Source organism: Mastigoproctus giganteus, chromosome 6 (assembly GCF_048544385.1).
Source record: "Mastigoproctus giganteus isolate SK-2022 chromosome 6, ASM4854438v1, whole genome shotgun sequence".
Classification (NCBI taxonomy): Eukaryota; Metazoa; Arthropoda; class Arachnida; order Uropygi; family Thelyphonidae; genus Mastigoproctus; species Mastigoproctus giganteus.
The window spans coordinates 115,119,561-115,143,469 of NC_143580.1; the positions used below are offsets into that span (position 1 = coordinate 115,119,561).

At 36.9% G+C, this 23,909-nt stretch overlaps 1 protein-coding gene across 3 annotated transcripts in view; it reads right to left on the reverse strand.

The window, feature by feature from the left end:
- Positions 1-23,909, reverse strand: part of LOC150084519 (staphylococcal nuclease domain-containing protein 1-like) — a 313,589-nt gene that overhangs the window by 224,180 nt on the left and 65,500 nt on the right. For all 3 annotated transcript variants that reach the window (XM_090376405.1, XM_090376406.1, XM_090376403.1), the window contains exons 4-5: positions 15,563-15,641; positions 5,029-5,278 (exon numbers count right to left, since the gene is read on the reverse strand). In XM_090376405.1, the coding sequence (XP_090232531.1) occupies positions 5,029-5,278; positions 15,563-15,641 (329 nt within the window). The remainder of the gene's footprint in view (positions 1-5,028; positions 5,279-15,562; positions 15,642-23,909) is intronic.

Below are 23,909 nucleotides of genomic sequence, written 5' to 3' on the forward strand. Positions count from 1 at the left end.
GTGGTTTGGAATGTGGTATTTATGAATGTTTAACATTCATTTTTTGCAAATAATGTTCATATTTTCGATTTTGTGGATACTTGAGGAAAAAAAAAAAACTCGTAAACCAGGGAACTCGTAAAGCGAGAACAGCCTATATTTCTGCTTATTAAATGTATAAAGTTTTAAAAACAATTTTAAAATATTTTGTGTTAGATATAATTATTCCTTTTCATTTTAATTTTTTTCAAAATGCTCTGAATTTGGTGCACTTGTGAGGAGTGTTAAACTTGAATATTAACACGTTGCCAACTCTCTGTCCTTCCTAAGTGAATATTGATTTCCGTGTTTTCATGTTTATTATTCAAAAATGATAATGGATCTTTCAAAAATGTAATTTATGACTGTTGGAATCATTCCAAATCATTGGTTTCAATTAATGTGAACTAGAAACAAACAATTCCAAGGTTCATTTTTAGTTGGCAGTGCTCATAACTTATTGATGTGGGGATCATTCAAAGAAATAACTACTGTCAATGGTAAAGGGAAGGGAGATTATTTTTACAAAGATCATTATAATGGGCTCAGACTTTTTTTTTTTACTCTTTTCCATGGAAAAAACTAATGTTCTTGGAAAGTGTAAATGCCGAATGGAAACTGTTCAGAGGTCACTAAATGTTACATACAAAGAGATGCAGTTCAAGATTTAGACCAGAATGAACTGATGGGCTTAGTGGCAGAGAAGAAAAATGTATAGGATGATAATAAGTTGTCAGGGTATACAGAACCCTATGGCAAGTATATACTAGTTCGTAATCAAGTTACTCAGCAGGTTAGGCAATCCATGAAATCTTTTAAGAATGAAGAGGAAAGTAACAAAATTCTTTGCTATTCTATATGAAACTATAAGGGATTGAATCTCATTCATCTAGTGATGTAGATGGCATAACTATTGATAATTCTGTACATATTGCTGATAAACTGAATAAACACTATACTCACACATGAAATTTAGAGACAGAGTTGGCAGAATATGGATTGGGAGTTAAATCATTTCACAACAAAAAGGAAGGTGGAAGAGAAACACGAACAAGGCACTGAAACTAATGGAATCTATCTAATTATATTAACAGACGCTGCAAAACAGGTAGTTTGTTAGTTAAGCCTTTGGCCATAACGAGAGAATCCTTAGATTCAAAAGTTGCTACAGACTGAAATGTGCAAATATTTCTCCTATCTAAAGGGTGAAAAGGGTAACTTCACCCTTTGAACCAATCTTGTGAACAGATTTTAAGTTTTACTTCTTTGCTAGGGAATCAAAAGTTATACAAGTAATACAAGTTCATATAAAGGTGGAGCCATAAGGCAATAATAAAGCACAGATTTTTAAAAGTAGATCATGACTGACCAATCTACATAGCTATTGTGAGGTTGTCAAAAAAGAATTGGATGCAAAGAATAATTTTAACATCATATACTTAAATTTCAATAAAGCATTTGAAACTGTAGCACACATATACAATTCTTTCATAAATTGAAGCAATGTGGAATTAGGGACGAGTTACTATTATGGATAAAGGGAAGGTTAAATGGTAAGTGACAAAGAGTGATTATAAATGGCTACTGCTTTCTGTGGACTCATGTAACAAGTACAGTACCCCTTACTGTTTTTTAATATTTATGAAGGTATTTCAAGCTCTATGTCTTGAATTTTCTCATGATACAAAGGTGGGCACAATGGTTAATGGATAATCAGGGTATGCTTCTTCAAGAAATCTAGAAAAATTAAACAACAGTTGCAGCTGAAAAGTAACAACTAAAATTTAACATTATTATATGCAGGGCATTACATTTCAGTAGGCAGTAATTTCAAAGTAATCTCATAATAATGTGGTACCCTGGTAGCACCAAACTCAATATAATTAATATGGAAAGAGACCAAGGGGTAATACAGTCTGATATGAAATTCTCTGACAATACAAACAGGCTGTTAAGAACAACCTCTCGGGTTCTGACAAAGGTATACAGAAACTTTGACAGCAGGGAAAGATCATTATCTTGTTGCCTTATGCAATGAGATAACTTGCCTTGGAAACTAGGCACTTGAGAAGAGAACTGACTGAAGTGTTAGAGCTTTAACTGAATTGAGTAATCTAAATACTGGTGTCAGCCTTACTCTCTCTCAAGTAACACACATAAGAGGACAAATTTAAATTGAACAAGGACAGTTGCAAGATACATAGGTGGAAATTTGCTTTTAGCCAGAATAATTGACTATTGGAAAAATTTTCATCTCTTAATTTAAGAGTGGGTTAATCAGAATAAATTTAAGGAAGGATTACACAAATTATTAGTGGGAATGAACAGTTGGGGCGGGTGGTTCTTTTTATTTTTTTGGCTGATTAAAGATTGCTTCCTTGCATCCTTTGTCACTACTAATATCAATTATTTGTGGTAACTGCTCAAGTATGAGTTTGGAACAATGCATTTTAAGGGCATTTCATGAGAAATAAACTATATGATGATTAAGTAGTTAAACTCACCTGTATAGGTGAGTTTAACTACTAGGATTACAAATATGCACATAATAAGGCAAGTTTGAAGGTCAATAGCAAAAATACAAAATAGCAGTAAGCCTGAGGAGCTTCACTACTTGATGAGGTGTAATACCAGCAGAAGATATACCACTAACACAAGATATATTGTGAATGATGTTACTGTCCTGAACAAGGTAAATGTTGGAAGTGATCACAGAATGGTAAGATGCACACTTGATATAGATGTAAGAAAAGAAAGGAAAAACTCTAGTAAATAATACAAAGGTCTCTGAGATAACAGAAGAGGAGGAAAAAGCAGTATGTACTGGAACTTAACAAGTTTGAGCTTCTGCAGACTGCTCAGGAACAAGATATCGATGAGGAATATTAAAAAACTTTCTGAAAGAGATAAAGCCCAAGACACCTATAGGTAAAAAGAAATCCAAAGAAGAAAAAATTAGTCAAGAAACACTTGTCATGATGAACCGAAGATGACAAATGAAGAGCAAGAAAAACAGACAAGAAGAAAATTGAGTATACTGAGTTATGCAAAGCCATTAGAAAGAGACTCAGAGAGGATATAAGAAGATTTAACACAGGAAAAGTAGAACAAGCATTAAGGGAAAGCAGAGAATTTAAATCAGCAGCCATAAGCAGCAATACAGAAAGACAAATGATACTGAAACTGAAGAACAGGGATGGTGTACCTATAAACAGCAGAGAAGGCATAATTCAAATAGCAAAAGACTACTATACAAGGAGCAGGGGAATGATGCTAGCAGTGGGGAAGATGGATTGCAAAGTAGCAACACATACGACATACCCAGTATTCTTCCTGATGAGGTAGAACATGCATTGAAGAAAATGAAGAATCAGAAAGCCCCAGGGTAAGATGAAGTTACTGTAGAGTTGTTACAATTGGGAGGAAGAGACATAACACAAAAACTGGCAAGGCTCTTGGCAAAGTGCATTAGAAAAGGTGTGACGCCTAAGCAGTGGAATAATGCAATCATAGTTTTGCTTCATAAGAAAGGAGATAAATCAGAAACTGGAAATTATAGACCAATTAGCTTGTTATCCCACATCTACAAGTTGTTCACAAGGGTCATTACTAACAGATTAAAAAGAATACTTGATGAGAATCAACCGAAAGAGCAAGCTGGCTTTTGGACAGGATTCTCAACCATGGATCACCTTCGTGTAATGTCACAGCTAATGGAGAAAGCAAATGAATATAAAACATCATTATGTCTGGCATCTGTGGATTATGAAAAGGCATTTGACTCCATACAGCATAAGGCAATGTTTTGGGCACTGGAAAGACAAGTCATAGATACCCCATATATTATGATTTTGAAGAAAATATATGAGAATGCTACCTCCTTTATTAGACTAGACAAAGACAGTAGTAAATTTAAAATTGAGAAAGGAGTTCGACAAGGAGACAATATCTCCGTAGTTGTTTACTGCTGTCCTTGAGGAAGCTTTCAGAAGGTTAGACTGGTAACAGAAAGGAGTCAATGTGAATGGAGAGTACCTAAACCATTTACAAATTGCAGATGACTTTGGGATCATGGTCATAAGCCATGATCCCAAAGAATTAGAGGAAAATCTTAATCAGTTATGCAGAGTTAGTAAGGATTTTGGACTAAATATGAATATGGCTAAAACAAAAGTAATGATGAACAAGTATTCCACAGAAAGGGATACAATGATTGAAGGAGCAGTAATTGAAAAGGTGGAGTCATATACTTATCTGGGACAAGTCATTAGCTATAATAATGATAAATGGCTGGAAGTCAAGAGAAGAATAAAATTTGGATGGATAGCTTTCAGAAAATATAGTCATCTGATATCCTATTTAATTTAATAAAAATTAAACATCATGCTGAGGAGCAATATCCCAATTTGTCTGAAACGTAAAATAATGAACCAATGTATACTCCCCACCATGACTTATGGCAGTGAAACTTGGGCACTCACCAAAAGAATGGAAGAGAAGCTGAGAACTGCACAGCAAAGAATGGAACAAATTATATTGGAAATCAGACTGTTAGATAAGAAGAGAAACACGTGGATTAGGCAGCAAACTCAAGTAAAGGACATTCTTATCAAAACCAAAGAACTAAAATGGTCTTGGGCAGAACACGTAGCTTGAAGACGTGATGACAGATGGACTAAGAAAATGACAGATTGATACCTAGGAGGGGCTAGAAGAAAACTACAGAGATGGACAGATGAAATTCATGAGTTTGTGGTAGTAAATGGATGGTCATTGCACGAAACAGAAGGAACTGGAAAGCTGCTGAAGAGGCCTTCATCCTGCTGTGGATTGAAAATAGCTGATTTAAGATGACGATGATGATGAATACCAACAGTGATTAAATGCTATTATGTTAAACTGCCGTATAAAGTAACATTCAATCAGTAACTCAAATCTTTACTTAAACTACCAGATTAAACATGTGCATGCATAAATAGATAGATACAACTATGCAATCCATTTACTTACCCGGATTCCTGAAAGCATAACTGTAATATTATAAAAATCTGGTAAGAGAATCACTCTCACGGTACTCCCATCTCTCACATGGTCAACAATAGCCTTAACTGGCTTATGATGGAGAGAATCCATAAAATTATGAGGATTGTCTATGGTCCATTTTACATCTCGAATATGATCCTGTTCTGAATTGGCTGCCCATTTACCTTTACTTGCTGCTTTTGCCAAATCTTGCAGTTCTATTAGTTTTTGTAAACTCCTGTAAAATTTAATTTTTAAAAAATTTATTATTAAAAAAAATAACCATTGAAAAGTTTTATTTAGAATATAACTCCTTTTTCTCTATTGTTGGGATTTCTCATGCATAGTAAAGTTTTAAATTAAGGAGATAATAAAAATTAAACACCAATTTTTATAATAACCTAGGATATTAGGAGTACTGGAAAGTATTTTTTTATTTCTTTTTAAAGCAGAAATGTTTGTTTTCACAAAGGTTTTTTTTTTTTTTATCACTTATGTAATTCCTCATCATCCAACTCAAATCTAACATTCTGCTTAGTCATTCTTGCACAATGTTGTCCTGTGATATTCTCCAGAATGGTTTCTTTTTTACTGATTAGTGTCTGATGAGTCCGAATTAGAGCCTGATGCAGGAATTAGTTACTTAGGAATTAGGCAGGAATTAGGCTTAGTTACTGACAGAAGAGATTTACAAAGATGGTCCTGTAATACTTTCAAGTAACTACACTGTCCCAATCAAACAATGTTGGTATATACCAGTTTTTATATCTGAAGCAGTTTTTGACTGCAGAAAAGTCACTGGTTCTTGCAGATGGAGTCAACACACACCAAGAACCTATTTCTCAAGTGCAGTAACAATACTAAATTTATCTCTCATCATATCTTTTTACGCCAGGCTTTGGTAATCAATAACACCCTTACTAGAAAGAATCACCACACAAGTGGCATTCTACAGCCAAAGCTGCTAATGCACTATAAAACAACTAGAAACAACCTAAATATCTCATCTTTTTTTACCCTTCTAGTAAAATAATAAGAGGAGTATACCTCAATATAGTACGTAGAACACTTCCGTATGATACCCTCCAGAAATTAAAACAGAAAAACCGAAAAAAAAAAAAAAAAACCGACAACTTACCGGTACATTAGAGTAAAATATAAATAATTAAATAATCAATTCAAATCAATTTAAAACAATTAAAAACAATTTTTTTAATTGTTTTAAATTGATTTGAATTGATTATTTAATTATTTATATTTTACTCTAATGTACCGGTAAGTTGTCGATTTTTTTTTTCGGTTTTTCCGTTTTAATTTCTGGAGGGTATCATACGGAAGTTTCTACGTACTATATTGAGGTATACTCCTCTTATTATTTTACTAATATTATTATCAATGTAGAACATATTGAGTATTACAGCTCTGATTCATATTACCCTTCTAGTCTATTAAATGTTCTTGAATACTAGGCATTTTTTTTGAATTTACTCTATCTCAAGAATACAGATGGCTGTAAGAAGTAAGTTTTTATGAAAACTATAACTGTTTATGGCAGTAGCAGGAAATAAACGAAGTTGAGGACATCACAGAAACACATACACAAAGAGAGAGAGAGAGAATGATGAAAAATGCGTAAAGAAAATAATTTTTTTATATCAAGAAATGAAATTCATTGAATACATCATAATGATTTAACTCAGTTTACAATAAAATAAAACAAATTATAATACTAGTCTAACAATATAATATGGCTTCTATTCCAATGAAATTGTGGTTTCTTTAGAACAGAATTAGAATTGTGGATACGTTAAAAATTAAATAGGAATGAATGGAATTGGAACTAAAAGTTCCAATTCAATTCATTTACTTAATCATAATATATATATCTATAAGCTTTCGGTTTTTAGATGTTAACATACTATTCCACTTCTGATGCATACCGTGTATTCACTCCTATATTGATCAACAAAATTAAAAAAAAAAAAAAAAAAAGTTGCACTCCATTTAAGACTTTGGTTACTGCTTTTTTATTTATATATATAAAAAAATTCCACATATAAACTTTATGGTTAAGGCTCTTAAAAGAATCAATACCTAACCCTCTCCCCCCCAAAGATCTTGGTACCACAATATTTTTGCTAAAAGAATTTCATGCTATGCCCTTGAAATAATAAAATTCTGAAAACATTTTTATATTTAAAAATAAATGTAACATTAGAATTAGCATTAGTAGAAGCATAAGATGCAAGAAAACAAGCTTATGCAGCATCGGCCAAAAAAAAAATCAAAAAAACTCACTCCCATTTCACCCCTCCATTCGTACCAAATGCCTGTCCAGCTCAGCCTTAAATTTATTTAGGCTATCGACTTCCACAGCAAAAGATGGAAGTCTGTTCCACCAATCAACTACCCGCTGGCTAAAGGCAAATTTCTGCACATCTATTCTACAACTGTCTTTCTTCAATTTGAAACTGTGCCCCCTCAGGTTCTTAATCTGAGAAAGAAGAATTCAGTTTGCTCAACCCATTTAATTATAGGATTCAACATAGGATTGGTACCTTGAAATCTCTATAACAACCACAAATTTGGTTTCAATCTGGCAATTAATTTTTTTTTTCTTTGCAGCACCGAACAAAGTGAAGTGTCACAATGGATAAAGTGGAATACAGATCTGTGATGTGGTTCCTTTTTCTGAAAGGGTAAACAACCCACGAAGAAGTGGCCAATGTTTATGAAGAAGACAGTGCAGGTTACACATTGGTATAAATAAAATGTGGAAGAATCTCAGTGCATCATCCAGCAACTGCTGCAACGAAAGAGTGTTGTAAAAATTGAGGCATTAATTCTGGAAGATTGCTGTATTAGCATCAAACACTAGTTGTAGAGTTCCAAATTAGTGTAGGGTCTGTGGAGAACATCATCCATCAACAGTTGCATATAAGTAAAGTGTGTGCTAGATGGGTTCCCAGACTTCTGACCCCTTACCAGGAGGAGGAAAGGAGGATATGCACATGAAATGTCAATGTGCCAGGAAAAGTAATAGAAATTTTTTTCAAGGCTAGTGACCATGGATGAAACTTGGATCCATCACTATGATCCCAAAACTAAACAAATGTCAAAACAATGGAAGCATGCAGAATCGCCACCCTCCCCAAAAAGGCAAAGAAAGGTGGCAACCAATTGCTGGCACGGTGCTTTCAGTTTCTTGAGATCAGCATGGTGTAATACCTAACAGAATACCTAAAAAGGGCTAAACTATGACAATAAAATATTATTCCAACCTCCTCATAAAGCTACATGCTGCTATAGAAGAAAAAGGTGTGTGCCTGCTCCATGATACTGTCCCTACACATTCCTCACATGTTGCAGTTAGGTGTGCCCATGAATGTGGGTTTGAAAGATTGCCAAATCCTGCTTATTTCCCTGAACTTGCACCCTCAAATTTCTTCTTCTTTCCTGCTCTGAAGTAATTTCTTTGTGAAAAACACTCTGCTGCTGCTGATGAGGTGATTTCTGCTGCTAAATTGTGGTTTGAAGGACAATCAAATAATTTCTACAAAATTGGCCTGCAGAATGCAATGAGAGGTGGCAAAAATATGTAATTTCTTCCGGTGAGTGATTATGTTCAAAAAGTGTAATACATAGTGTTTGTTTCAACCTTCTATCAACAACTACTTCTGGGTGAATACAAATCTTTTTTGAACTTTCCTCATAAGTGCTGTATCTGCACTAAACTAAATGCTAAAAGGTGTAAATATGAAGTTCCCATCAAGGTAATTGTGATTCATATGCAGGTTTTAATTTCTCACAAAAACAGAATTCAAACTGCATGTGCTTGTCTTCATTTCTGATTTTAAATCAGTTCTACACAGCTAATCTGCTTTAACATGCCACTTACACAATGTGTTTCAAGTTATGATCATGTTTATTTGATATCATACCAGCCTTTATAAACACAAAAATTTAAAGTCATATGTACATTGCACAGGCTCTTAATTTATTAGAACAACTGAGCATATACAAAACAGAACAAAATAATAATAATAAAATAAATAAAAGAATGTGCAAAATAGATTTGTTCTACTATGGTCAAAAAAATAAGACTACGTAATTCATTAATACAGATTGTCTTTTCTATATGTGAATAAGTGACCAAAGATAAAAGCGTGCACAGGTTCAGCACTGTATTAATTCAAACTAAATCAAAGTTAATATAATACAAAGAACTAAAATTAAAACAAGGCTCTAGTTCAGTCACAGATTAATCCTGGTCCTTGAGGTTATCACAGACATTCTCTCAGATATGCCAGACAAGCTGTACTTGCTACTAGGGAGTCTAAAATGCTGCGGGAACTATTATTTGGGTGACATTCAAGTCAAGTGGACCCAATTTCGGCGAAGTCTGGATGGTCTGTGACAGCCAAATCCTCTGCTTGCACCTTCATGATGGTGGGACTGTTAGGGACCCTGGGTATAACCTCCATGCACAACATGCATGGAGGGTTGACCAGTTCTGCAGGTTCTTTGGCCTTAGAAAAGAACTGAAGCAATGACATCTGTTGAGTCTTTCATTTTCTCTCTTCTAACAAATTATTGTAGTAGGCTTTCAATATGTTAATAACAGTTCTTTGGATGGAAGAGCTGCATTCCCAGTCTGGGTCATTATTACACAGAGTTTCACAGCCTGTTTGTATTTGTGCCAAAGCTGATTTAAAGTGTCTTTGTGGTGAGGGTCCTAATTGGCACAATCTCCTGCTCTTCCTCCTCCTCTTAAGAATTCGGTTTAGCCAGTTGTGCAGCCAGCTCCTCTAAGTCCTTCTTTGAAAGAGGCTCAATCATGACTTTGAAGCAACTAGTTGACATCATCAACATGAACTTTGTGAAGACCAACATCCTAAGCCATCTGAGTGACATCTTCAGCCAGTGCTGAAACTGGCTCAAACTCAAGGAAGTATGAGACTGCATCAGGCCACAATTTCCTCCAAATACTATTCATGTATGATTGCAATGCTTCTTTCCAGGATGCAGCAATGTTACTTATGGCCTTAAGGATGTTGGACCACCGCCCAGTAGTCCCTCACAGTCATTGAGTTAGATGCCTGCATTGCCTCAAGAATCCCTTTGAAGGTAGTATGTAAATAGTATGCCTCGAAGGTTGTAATAATGCCCTGATCCACTGGCTGCAACAGTAAGGTTGTGTTGGGTGGCAAATAAACGACCTTCACATTTAGAACGTAGTTAGAGATACCTTCAAGGTTGGCTGGATATCCTGGAGCATTGTGGAGGACTAGAATAATGCTTTTGAGCAAGTTGTTTTCTGCACAAAATTATGAAGTGTATCATTCATTAAAAAGGGTCTAGGTCACCCATGCCTTCTTATTAGAGCAGCAGAAACAGCAAGTCGAGCCTTCGCAATGCCCTTCATAACATGTGAACTCTCCAAATGGTACATCAACATCGGTTTTAACTTAAAAGTGACTGAAGCATTACCACCCAGAATTAATGTAAGCCAATCTTTTCCAGCTTCACAACCAGGGGCACACCTCTTTTCACAGGCTATATATGTCCTACCAGGCATCTTCTTCCAGTACAACCCAGTTTCATCAACATTAAAGATGAAGTCTGAAGTGTAGCAGCCTTTATCCATTAACTTTTGTAATATGGGAGAATATTCCTTAGCACCTGCAGTGTCAGTGCTAGCCACCTTACCAGTAATTTTTACATTGTGAATTCTGGTCCCGTTTTTGAATCAGGAAAACCAGCCCCTGTAGCCAAAAATGATTCAGTCCCTTCCAGTTCCTCATTAATTTCATTAAACAAGCTCCTAGCCTTGTCCATAACCACTGCATGTGTTACAGGAATCTTATTTTGGTTCATATCATCTATCCAGAGCATTAATAACTTCTCCATCGCCTCGCTCCTTGAATAATGAGGCTTGTGGCAGAGAAGAAAAATGCACGGGATACATATAAATTATCAGGTGACACAGAAGTCTATGGCAGATATAAGCTTGTCTGTAATCAAATCACAAAGGAGGTTAGGCAGATTATGAGAAATCTTTGGCAAAGGATGCAAAGAAAAACAGCAAAGAGTTCTTTACTTATGTAAACTCTAGAAGGAAAGGGATGAATCAGATTGGACCACTTAACATAGATGGGTTGACTAATGATGATCATGCTCAGGTAGCTGATAAACTGAATGAGTATTTTGCTTCTACATTCACACAAGCAGTTATTCAATGAGGGGAATGACAGAAGTTTATCAAATACTAACAGTGAGCTAATTGATTTTGTGATAACTGAGAGCAAAGTGGAGGAGAAATTGTTGAAGTTAAACATAAGGAAGGCGCCAGGGGTGGATGGGATCTATCCAGTTATATTAAAGGAGGCAGCAAAGGAAATAACCAAACCCTATAATTATGAGAGCTTCCTTGAAGTCAAGGGAGGTCCACATGGACTGAAGGTGTGCAAATGTATCACCAATCCATAAAGGGGGTTCAAAAGATGACACAAGTAACTATAAACCTGTTAGTTTAACTTCTGTTCCGGCTAAAATAATGGAGTCACTGGTTAAAGAAGCATTGCAGGATCATCGAGACAAGACTTCAATAATAGTTAAAACAGCATGGGTTTGTTAAAGGGATGTCTTGTCTGACCAATTTGATTGGATACTAGGATGTGGTCACAAAGGAACTGAATGTCAAAAATAATTTTGATATCATATACTTGGATTTCAGGAAAGTTTTTGATACTGTTGCACATGGAAGGCTACTGTACAAATTGGAGCAGTATGGTATTAAGGGCAAGTTGCTACAAGGGATAAAAGGATGGCTGAGTGGGAGAAGACAAAGAGTGGTAATCAATGGACACTGCTCTTCGTGGACTAATGCTATTAGTGGAGTTCCTCAGGATTTGGTGTAGGGCCCATTGTTGTTTTGTATATTTATCAATGATATTGATGAAGGTATATCAGGATTAATGTCCAAGTTTGCAGATGATACAAAGGTTGGCAGGGTTGTTAACAACAGTAAAGACAGTATGCTACTCCAACTGGATGTAGATAAGTTGGGCAAATCAGCTGAGAAGTGGCAACTGAAGTTTAACATTGACAAATGCAAAGTACTGCACATGGGTAGCAATAACCCAAGGGAAACATACCAACTATGTAGTACTACACTCAGTGAAGTGGAAAGTGAAAAAGACTTGGGGGTAATTGTGCAGTCAAATATGAAGTTCACTGAGCAGTGCAGGTCATGGAGTCTTGTCAATGATACATAGGAATTTGCTAACAGGGACAGGGAAGTGATTATCCCGTTGTACAATGCAATGGTCAGGCCCTACCTAGAGTACTGTGTACAGGTCCGGAGGTCTCATTTTAGGAAGGATGTAGAGTTGCTAGAACGAGTACAAAGAAGGGCAACAAGAGTGGTGAGCGGAACAAAGGGGTGTTCTTACCAAGAAAGGGTTAAGTTCTGTAAATTGCAGAACCTGGAGAGTAGGCACCTGTGAGGTGATCTTATTCAGGTGTATAAGGACTTGAATAGGTTGAGCAAGCTGAATGCTGATGAGTTTCTTCCCCTTGCTCAGATTAAGAACGTGAGGGGGGCATGGATTCAAATTGAGGAAAGACAGTTGTAGAATAGATGTGCGGAAATTTGCCTTTAGCCAGTGGGTAGATGATTGGTGGAACAGACTTCCATCTTTTGTTGTGGAAGTTGATAACCTAAATAAATTTAAGGCTGAGCTGGACCGGCATTTGGAACGACGAATGGAGGGGTAAAATGAGTTTTTTTTTTTTTTTTTTGGCTGATGCTGCATAAGCTTGCTTTCTTGCATTGTATGCCTCTACTAATGCTAATAAGTTGTTCTAGAAATGTTTACATTAACAATTCCTTTTGATAGTATGGAACCAGAGCTATAATGCTCAATAAGTTCTACACTGATATCAATATTCGTAAAAAGAATAAGAGAAGTTTACTTCAATATGATATGTAGAACACTTCCATATGATACTCTCCAGAAATTAAAATGAAACAATTAAAAAATTTAAAATCTTACATTACAGTAAGAAATAATTAACAGTAATTAAAATTCACATGAACACAATTAAAAATCAACTTAACATGATTAAATTAAGTAAAAAATTAATTTAACAAAAAAAAAAAATTGCAAAACGATTTTCCTTCGCGAAGCTGACAATGCTTTTCAACTATATGTCGTGATCACAGGAATGAAAATGACCAAATAGGGGTGAGCATGGAACTTAAATAGGGATTATATGTCTTCGGGCATGTGTATAAATGACCATGAATCAAAGATTAGATATGGCCGGCAAACATTAACAGATTTCTCATGTAATTTAATTTCGATGGTTTCTGCAATTAATAGTCTTGTATAATTACGTTGGACACTAAGTATTTTGGACTCATTAAAGAAAAAAGTTTTTATTTACGGCATGAAAGGCTAATCCTGATGCTGCTAAACGAGAAGCACGAACTGTGGCTGTGTGTTGATTAACATGGAAATTTAGAGGAAATCACGTAAAACCCTGATAAGACAAATCACAATCGTTGCAAGAAATGTTGCATACTAGGTCATTTATTTGTGTTGCAAATGAGGGAAGGACAGTGATTGTTCAGTATAGTGTGTAATTTCCATATTGGCCTGGCTACAATTTTAAATTCAGTATCTTTAAAGAATCTAGTAAGTTGTTTGTACCACTGTTCAACATATGGGACAGAAATAAAGTATTTTTTGATATTACTATTGTTGGTTGGTGTATTTTTCTGTATTCTATCCTTAGCTTGTACCCTAATTCTGTCTATTGTAGCAAGGGGATAACCTCTGTTTAAGAATCTGCTGGTTACTATTTGTATTTCTGAGCCCAAAGCAGATTCCTTCATTGAATATTTGTAGGCATTTACTTAAAGATAATCGATCTTTTGTAGGCGAATGGCTGATAGCTGTTATAATGTAGAAGCATACTGGTGTTTGTAGGTTTTCGATAGATGTTATATTGGATTTATTTGCATCCCGAGTAAGCGTTAAATTTAGAAAATTTAATGACTTAGTATCCATATTCTCCCTCTCCAATGTAAATTTCAGTCTAGAATGAATATTATTAAACGATGTAAAATGTCTTGGATAGTGCTACTATAGGTAATGACTAGAACATAGTCTAAATACCTCCCAATGTGATACGGGGTAGAAAAGGCATCAAATGTATACGTTCCATAGTTGAGAGATAGATCTCTGATATTAGGTTGCTCAGGCTTAATCCCATTGGCAAACCAAAAATTTGTTTGTATATTTTGTCTCAAAAGGTGATATAGTTGACTTCAACTAAGAGTATAATTAAGTGAAAAATTTCCTTAATGGGAAGCTTTGTATAATTAATCGGTATCAAGTTATTATTTAACACATCCCAAAAATACCTAATGTGTATTCAAAGTTTACATTTGTATATAACGAGGTAACATCTAGTGAGAATAGATTTTCTCATTACCGCCAATAGGCTGAATAGGAAATCCGATCGTATGTAATTTTACCCGACTGAAAAGTAGAGGAATATTGTATGTTCTGGCCTTCAATTCCTTTGACTGTGTCATAGTAATGCGTGTCGCTTTTTCGATATGTGGTTAACATTTTATTGTACTGATTGACCAAATTGGTAAATAGTGAAGGGTCTACTTCAAGATAAGTGGAGGTATCTGATGCAACTGACTAACTTATTAACATAATCAGATTTATTGAGTATTACCACTGTATCTCCTTTATCAGCTCTCTGAATAATGTCTTTATTTTCCCGAAGTTATTATTATTATTATTAGCCATATGGTGCAAGGAAGCCTGAGGCTTATGTTGCACTAGCCAAAAAAATTAAATTCTGTACCCTGATAAAAAGAGAGAGAGAGAGAGAGAAAAGAAGAATCACAAGTAGAAGGGAATCACCAAGAAAGAGAAGGATGATGATATCCAGCTCAGGACCCTGGGTGTGCCAAGCCCATACTCACCAGATGTGAGCCCCTGGGGGTAAAGCCGAACTGTCACATGTATTCAATTTAGGAAGTCTAATTTCTTTTATGTTATTGACCACCTAGTTAACTTGTTGAATAAATAAATCTTTTTGTGGAACATTACAAAGTCCAAATTCAATATCAATTACACATTGTTTTTTAGGTAGTTTTTGAGGTAGTAAATTGTAATTTAATCCTTTGGATAAAATTGTTGATATGTCGGTTTGTTGAATGAGGAGGTGTTTGCAAACTAGCTGAAGTTTCTGCGGTAGACCGTTGTGAATATGTGTGTGTGTTTGTGGGGGGGGGGAGGTTTATCACACAACTCTTATGCATTTGGTCGCAAGCTTGTGACAATGTGTTAGAACTCGTATGAACGTGTCTTGACCCTCCCAATAAAGTATTCAATTTGTTAACGTGTCTCTTTTATTTAGTTGAAATCTAGTTAACATGGATGAAACCAACGCTGCTAAGCAAGAGAATTTGCACTGTTAGTTTCTAACTTACTCATTTGACTTGACTCCTGTTCGAACGGTTGCTAATCCTTCTGCCACAATAGATTCTGTAATATTCTCTCCACTTGTATCTAAAAGAAAAATTCAGAATTGAGAAAAGGAATTTCACATGGCATGTAAAGTAAAATTTCAGATATATTAAAAAAATAAACCTTGTGAAAAAAAAGTAATATATTATTGCAAAAGTGGCAGCTGCCATTCTTCTAATAATACATATTTATCCTTAAATGTAATGTGAAGATTTCACTTGCCTCCGACCACAAAAAACCTACAGAAAAATAGGTACCACCTTCTGATGTTGGAAAGGCAGGAGATTGGGTAAACTGTAAGAGAGAAGAAAATTTTTTGGACAAAAAAAAGGAGCTTTTTCAGAAAAAATCTGCAGATTTTTGGAAAATTGCAGAGGGCTTCCAGACTTCAAATTAAATTTCACTGAAAATATACGGAATTTACATTATAATAAAACCATAGCACTGTTTATTATTGTAGTATGCTTTCGAACAATAGCCTACCTACGATTTTTCTGTCTATGGATTTCTGTTTAGATTATCTGTTAGACATCAAATGATTATGATGGCTTCAAGAAAGATACTATTGCAGACTTGGCCCTCATCAGAAATGTTGAGTAAAAGTTGTTTTTAATAATGACCTGCTATGTAGACTTTGATATCAAGAGCATTTCCAAAGCTTCAACAAAAAGAGAAGATACAAACTCGGTTTTTGTTTTTCTCAGCTAGCTGAAAATCCTCTCACACTCAGCATTGTTCTAACGAATTGTTAAAATGCCAAGCATGGCTTGGGATAATCTGTTATATTGCAAGCTTCCTTGTGCACTTAGTTCCCCAACCAAGGACTACTGTACACCAATTCCTTCTTTCATAATGGCATCTGGTAGGCTCTAATATGAAATTGGTAGAACTGATACTTCATCAATTTCTTTATCCTTAATGATGATATTGAGGAGTATTGAATTTTTTTGTGTAAAAGTTCTAATAATTAATTGACACTGTACTGTCAATTAATTTATGCCTGGCATTTATAACAACTTTTTTCAAAGGGAACTTACACATCATGTAGCAATAAAGAACTTCCTCACTGAATGAAATCTCATGTTTTAGACTCTCCATACAGTGGTAGTAGAAATTCCTATGACTAAGTCACAATCAATTTATTTTTGTCTAGTTTGGAAAATGTACTTCCAAATGGAAGTGGAAGATTTAAAGAACAAGTTAATGTATACCAGTGTTACATTTCAGGTGTGTTAGCAAACAGAAATAATTCATTATTCACAAAAACAAACAAACAAAAAAGCAACAAAATCCAACTACTTCTATATATGAACCAAGAACAGTTTTGCTCCTGTGCATCTGCCATTCATTCCTCCATTTAATGCATGGCAATTAACATTCAGTGCTTCAACTACAATATATGGTATGTGAATAGCCTTTATAATAGATATGAAAAAATAAAATAAAATACATAGTAATTGCTGAATTTCTATTTGGTCCAATTTTAATGAAATTTAAAAAGTCTTGAGAAATCATTCTAAAAGGGCAAAATATAAAATTTCATGAAAGTAATCTATTGGGAGTTGAGTTATTACATGCAGACAGAAAGATGGACAGACAAATAATTTCCAGATTGCTATTGGTCCGATTTTAACAAAATTTGGAATGCCTTGACAAATCTTTCTAAAAGTCTCAAATATAAAATTTCATGAAAATCCATCCATTAGAAATTGAGTTATTACATGCAAATGAACAAAGAAAATAATTGTAGGATCACTCTGGTCCAATTTTAATGAAATTTGGGATAGTAGTAGTAGTGGCACATGATGCAAGAAAGCAAGTGTAGGAGCTTATGCAGCATCAGCCAAAAAAAAAAAAAAAAAAAAAACAACACACCATTCCCTCCAAATGCCTGTCCAGTTATTTAATCTATCACTTCCACAACGACAGATGGAAGTTTGTTCCAGCAATTAACCACCCGCTGGCTAAAGGCAAATTTCCGCACATCTATTCTACATCTATCCTTTCTTAATTTGAACTTATGTCCCCGTAGGTTCGTAATCTGAACAAGTGGAAGGATCCCATCAGAATTCAGCGTGCTCAACCCATTCAAGGCCTTATAGACCTCAATCAGATCACCGCGCAGGTGCCTAGTCTCCAGCCACTGCAATTTGCAGAACTTAAGCCTCTCTTCGTAAGAGAATCCCTTCATTCCCCTTACCAATTGTGTTGCTCTTCTCTGTACACGCTCAAGCAAATCTACATCCTTCCTAAAATGAGGCCTCCAGACCTGTACCTGTACGCAGTACTCAAGGCGTGGCCTGACCATTGCCTTATACAGAGGGACAATCACCTCCTTTTCCCTGCTAGCAAAATTCCTATATATCATTGACAAAACCCCATGACCTGCCCTAGCAGCCTGTCTGCATTGCTCAGAAAACTTCATATCTGACTGCACAATTACTCCCAGGTCTTTTTCATTTTCTACCACCTTAAGTGTGGTACCACACAGTTGGTACGTTTCTCTGGGGTTACTTCTACCCATATGCAGTACTTTGCATTTGTCAAGGTTGAACTTCAGTTGCCACTTCTTAGCCCATCTGCCCAAATTATCTAGATCCTGTTGCAGTAGCACACTGCCATTACTGTCATTAACAACCCTGCCAACCTTTGTGTCATCTGCAAACTTCGACATTAAGCCTGACTTCATCAATATCATTGATAAATACACAAAACAACAGTGGACCCAACACCGAACCCTGTGGGACTCCACTAATAACATTAGTCCAAGAAGAGCAGCACCCATTGATTACCACCCTCTGTCTTCTCCCACTTAACCATCCTTTTATCCATTGTAGCAACTTACCCTTAATACCATTCTGCTCCAATTTGTACAGTAGTCTTCCATGCGCAACAGTGTCAAAAGCTTTCCTGAAATCCAAGTATATGATATCAAAATTATTTTTTGCATCCAGTTCCTTTGTGACCATATCATAATAACCAATCAAATTTGTCAGACAAGACTTTCCCTTAACAAACCCATGCTGTGTTTGAATTATTGCTGCAGTCTTGTCTAGATGATCCTGCAATGCATCTTTAACCAGTGACTCCATTATTTTACCCGGAACAGAAGTTAAACTAACTGGTCTGTAATTACTCGTGTCACCCTTCGATCCACCTTTGTGAATTGGGGACACATTTGCACATCTCCAGTCCGTGGGAACCTCCCCTGAGTCCAAGGATGCTCTCATAATTATGGCTAAGGGTTTGCTTAGTTGCTTTGCCGCCTCCTTTAAAATAACTGGATAGATCCCATCCACCCCAGGCGCCTTTCTTATGTTTAACTTCAACAATTTCTCCTCCACTTTGCTCTCAGTTATTACAAAATCATTAAGCACGCTGCTACAATTTGATAACCTTCTTCCATTTTCAAACTGTAATAATTCCTCACGTGTGAATGTAGATGCAAAATACTCATTCAGTTTGTTTGCTATCTGAGCAGGATCATCAACAGTCGAACCATTGATGTCAAGTGGACCAATCATATTCATCCCCTTCCTTTTAGAGTTTATATAAGTAAAGAAATCCTTGCTGTTTTTCTTAGCATCTTTTGCCAAAGATTTCTCGTAATCCACCTTCGCCTGCCGAACCTCCTTTGTGACCTGATTACAGACTAGCTTATATCTGCCACAGGCTTCTGCGTCACCTGATAATTTATATGCATCCCATGCATTTTTCTTCTCTGTCAAGAGTCTCATTAGTTCATTTGATAACCATTTAGGCCTAAACCTTGAACGATATTTCTTAATCGGTATATAAAGTCTAGTAGCTTCCACGATTAATTCCTTGAATGCTTCCCACTTAGAATTTACTGTTTGTAACATCGTCAGTTGATCCCACTGTACAGAATTTAAAAACTGTCTGAGACCACTGTACTCCCCTTTACGGAAGCAAAAACCCTTTCCTTTACCCCCGACGGTAGTTACCTCTTTGAGTAAATCCCACTTCAGCACACTGTGATCACTGCTACCTAGTGGTTCCTTTATCTGCAAATTCTTAATACACGAATGATCACTGCTGATAACCAGATCAAGAGTGTTACTTTCTCTGGTTGCCTCTCGAACATGCTGCTGCAGAAAACAATCATCCAATAAATCCACAAAAGTCTGACTAGTGTGTGAGTGCCCAACCCACAAGTTCCAGTCAATATCTGGGAAGTTAAAATCCCCCATTATAAGACATTCTGATTTACTGGCCCACTCTATTTCTCTGTACAATTGTTCATTGTACTCATTCAAGTCATTAGGCCTATAACACACTCCTACTCTTATTTTTCCTTTCGCAGTGCTTATCTCACACCAAACTGACTCAACAGAGCACTGTTCATCTATATTAACTGGGTGCACTTCCTTTGATTTTATGTTTTTCTTAATTAACAGCATAACACCCCCTCCCTTTCTGTCCTGTCTATCCTTTCTGTACACATTGTACGCCCCAAATTCCAGTTCTGCATTCCTTATATCTTTGTGACACCACGTCTCTGCTATCCCAACAATATCCGCCTTTGATGTCTTGACCAACACTTCAAATTCATCAAATTTATTTACTATACTTCTAGCATTGGTATACATGCAAGCATACATGCTCCTATGCCTATTCCTTGTTACCCTAACACATCCCATATACCCAACTATTCCATGATGACTGCCATCCGTCCCTGAAACCCCCAACACCCCTCGCTCCAGGTCGCTTCTTATTCTAATAGAAGTTGTGCAAGAATCACCTTCACCTCTGCCTGCGGTTACTGTTAAACTATTAGTCTTTGTATCCCCCCAAACTAGCAGTTTTCCGACCCACCTAACACTGCCTCGATAGCATCAGCAAATATTCTTGCACCCTTTCTATTTAAGTGTATCCCATCCCTGTAGAAGCAATCTCTCCTGTTAACAAGTACAGTCCAGGCTGAAAAAAATTCTACCCCTTGAGCCTTGCACAATCTTTCCAGGGCCGAATTGATCGACAAGGCTCTCATCATGTACTCCCTCCTATCGTGTCTGGGCAGAATTGCAGACACTTTCAAATTCAACCCTATTTCACGGCTTTTTTTCAACAGTGACCTGTACTTGTTGAGTAATTCCGCCGGTCTCCTACTCTTAATATCATTAGTGCCAACGTGTACAACTATATCACCTTTTGTGCCCTTGAAAGATGATATCCGCTCTACAACGTCATCAACCTTTGCCCCTGGCAGACATACCCTGGTCCTGTTCCACCTATCCTTTTTATAAAGGATGTTCCCCGTTTCCCTGACAATAGAGTCACCAACAACTACTAGTTCCTGTGGGACCAGCGCATTCTGCCTTAGGGGTTGCCGCTGTGTTGCGTGATGACCAAGTGCAAGCTCTGGCGTTGATGTGGGCAGCTGAGAGCCTGATGGGCCCCTCAATTTAGATCTTTCGAGGGCATCCACCCTGTCCTTCAAACTCTCATATAGGCCCATAACAACGCTGAGTTGTCGCCTGATTTCCTTACACTCCTTACATCGCGCACACACAAAGACATCCCCCATGGCAATATCATGTTCCGTTCCAGAGAGTTCGGCAAACATTTCACAAGTTGCACATTTTTTTAGGCTGTGATGCGTTGGAGAATTGCCCCCCTCAGTTCTCCCCCGAGTCACAGCACTCCTGCCACTTTGTGCCCGTTGCTTTGCTGCTCTAGTTTGGGGCATGGTAGTTTAAATTAATAAAATCAATAAATTAAATGTCAATAGTATTTGAATAGAAACTATTAAATAGAAACAGTGAAGCGTATTACTATATAATTATGCATTAGAGCTACCTAGCTACCTCAATTAAAAAATTTGAATTCCCTACCACTATATCCAAAAACAATGGCTACAAAAATGGAACGAAATAACGGTTTTACCTATTGTAAGTAAAATCCACAAAAACTCTTTATCTAAATTAAAAATAAATTCGACAAATAATTCGGATAATTCGACAAATCTCTTTATAAGGCTCAAATATAAGAATGCGTGAAAATCGATCCACTAGGTTATTACAAGCGGATGGATAGACATGGCAAAAACAATAGGCACATCACATATATACAGTGTGTCTCAAAAATATTGATACAAACGTTTAGGGGAGGTAGGTAACAACTAAAGGAATGTGAATCATAGGAACCCATAACTGGAAACGTCACAGGAAAGTAGTAGCAGAGGCACAAGAAACAGAAATGACACAAGAAATGACAAGTAATTTAACCCCGGGGGCTCACATCAGGTGAGTATGGGCTTGGCAAACCCAGGGTCCTGAGCTGGATATCATCGTTCTTCTCTTTCTTGGTGATTCCTTTCTACTTCTCTCTCTCTCTCTCTCTCTCTCTCTCTCTCTCTCTCTCTCTCTCTCTCTCTCTCTCTCTCTCTCTCTCTCAGGGTAACTCGGGAATTTTTTTTTTTTTTTTTTTTTGCCTGGTGCAGCATAAGCCTCAGGCTTCCTTGTACCATGTGGCTAATAATAATAATAATAATAATAATAATAATAATAATTAGTGGCAAACATTTATTTGACATAATATTAACAATGGAGTACAAGATGGATGCATTTCATGATGTTACAACAGATGCTCGAAGGTTTCACCATGAGACGCAATGCATGCGTGACACCGACGCAGCATGGATTGGTGGACACGGTCGAACACACCTGGAGTTTCTTTGACAGTAGCAGCAGCGCAGACGAGTCTCGCCACAAGATCCATTTCCATCTCCACAGGTGATTCATACATGATAGATTTGAGGGCCCCCACAGAAAGAAATCAAGGCTCGATAAATCAGGTGAGCATGGGGGCCAAGCAACGGGTCCACCAAGGCCAATCCATTGACGCCCAAAACCCCTGTTCAAATGGTCACGAACACACCTTCCATAATGGGCAAGTGCTCTGTCATGTTGAAACCAAATGTTGTGTCTCACATTTGATGGAACATCGTCAAGTTAGCTAGTTAGTTAGTTATTTGGTTTTTAGGAAGCATTAGCAACTAAGACCATATTGCTCCAGTGATATGCAGTGGTCATTCCCTGACCTTTCCGCATCCTCTGTATTTGGTGGTGAAGGGCTCGAACCCCGGTCTAACCAAGAAGTGTGTGCTACGCACTGCTGCTCCTTCCCATCTGGCTACGGAGGCGCCCACATCGTCAAGTAACCCTGGTAGAACTTGTTCAAGAAAGAGACAATATTTAGCGGAGTTCATGCGGGATGGTAACAGGTATGGGCTGACTAAGCAGTCACCGACCATACCTGCTCACACATTTATTGCAAAGCGATGTTGTGCCGCATGGGGACGCACACCGTGTGGGTTGCTGTGAGCCCACACATGAGCATTGTGCTGATTGAATGTGAATGCCTGAGTGAAATAAGCCTCGTCCATGAACAAAACATAGGCTGCAAAATTCAGGTCTTGTTGAACACTTTCTTGGAGAAACCACTGCGCAAAAGCCACACGTGCAGGATGATCTTGGGGGAGCAGAAACTGAACCCTTTGGAGATGAAAGGGGTGTAAGGAATCATCGTGCCAGACACTCTGTACACTGCAATGAGACACTCCTAAGATAGAGGCAATGGCACGTGTGCTGGTAGTAGGATTATTCTGGACGGTATTCAACACATTTTCTCCCATGGCGGGAAATTCACGTCGAACGTGGTCTGCCCGCACTACTCCTGTTACCTCTAAATGACCCATAATCGCACAAATTTTGATGCACACGCGCAAACAAACTGTGGTCCGGTACATGTCTGTCTGGGAAGTGTTTTCCATAAATTCGTTGAGCGGCTCGTCCATTGCCCTCTGCTAATCCATACACTAGGTGCATGTCTGCCAGCTCACAGTTCATATATTGATGCATGCTCTTCGTGCGGAGACTACTGCTTGAATGAGTAAACCAGAAATTTTCCCTCCCGCGAACTGATGAACAACGCTGTCTACCAACTTACGGTGATGTTTCCGGTTATGGGTTACTATGCGATTCACATTCCTTTAGATGTTATCTTCCTCCCCTAAACGTTTGTACCAATATTTTTGAGAAACCCTGTATATACAAACATGACTAAACTTTTGGTATTACAAATTTACACATCAAATTATTCGAGATACACAGGAATAATGACCTTTGTACATGGATATGAGGTACATTAGATTGATGTCTGGATTTTCAAAGGTTAACAACATTTAAAATAAACAAGCTAATTGCTTTATTCAAACCAGAATAGAGGAATATGAACAGATTTTCTGCATGAATTTCATTCATGCAGAAGATCTATTCATGCTCATTC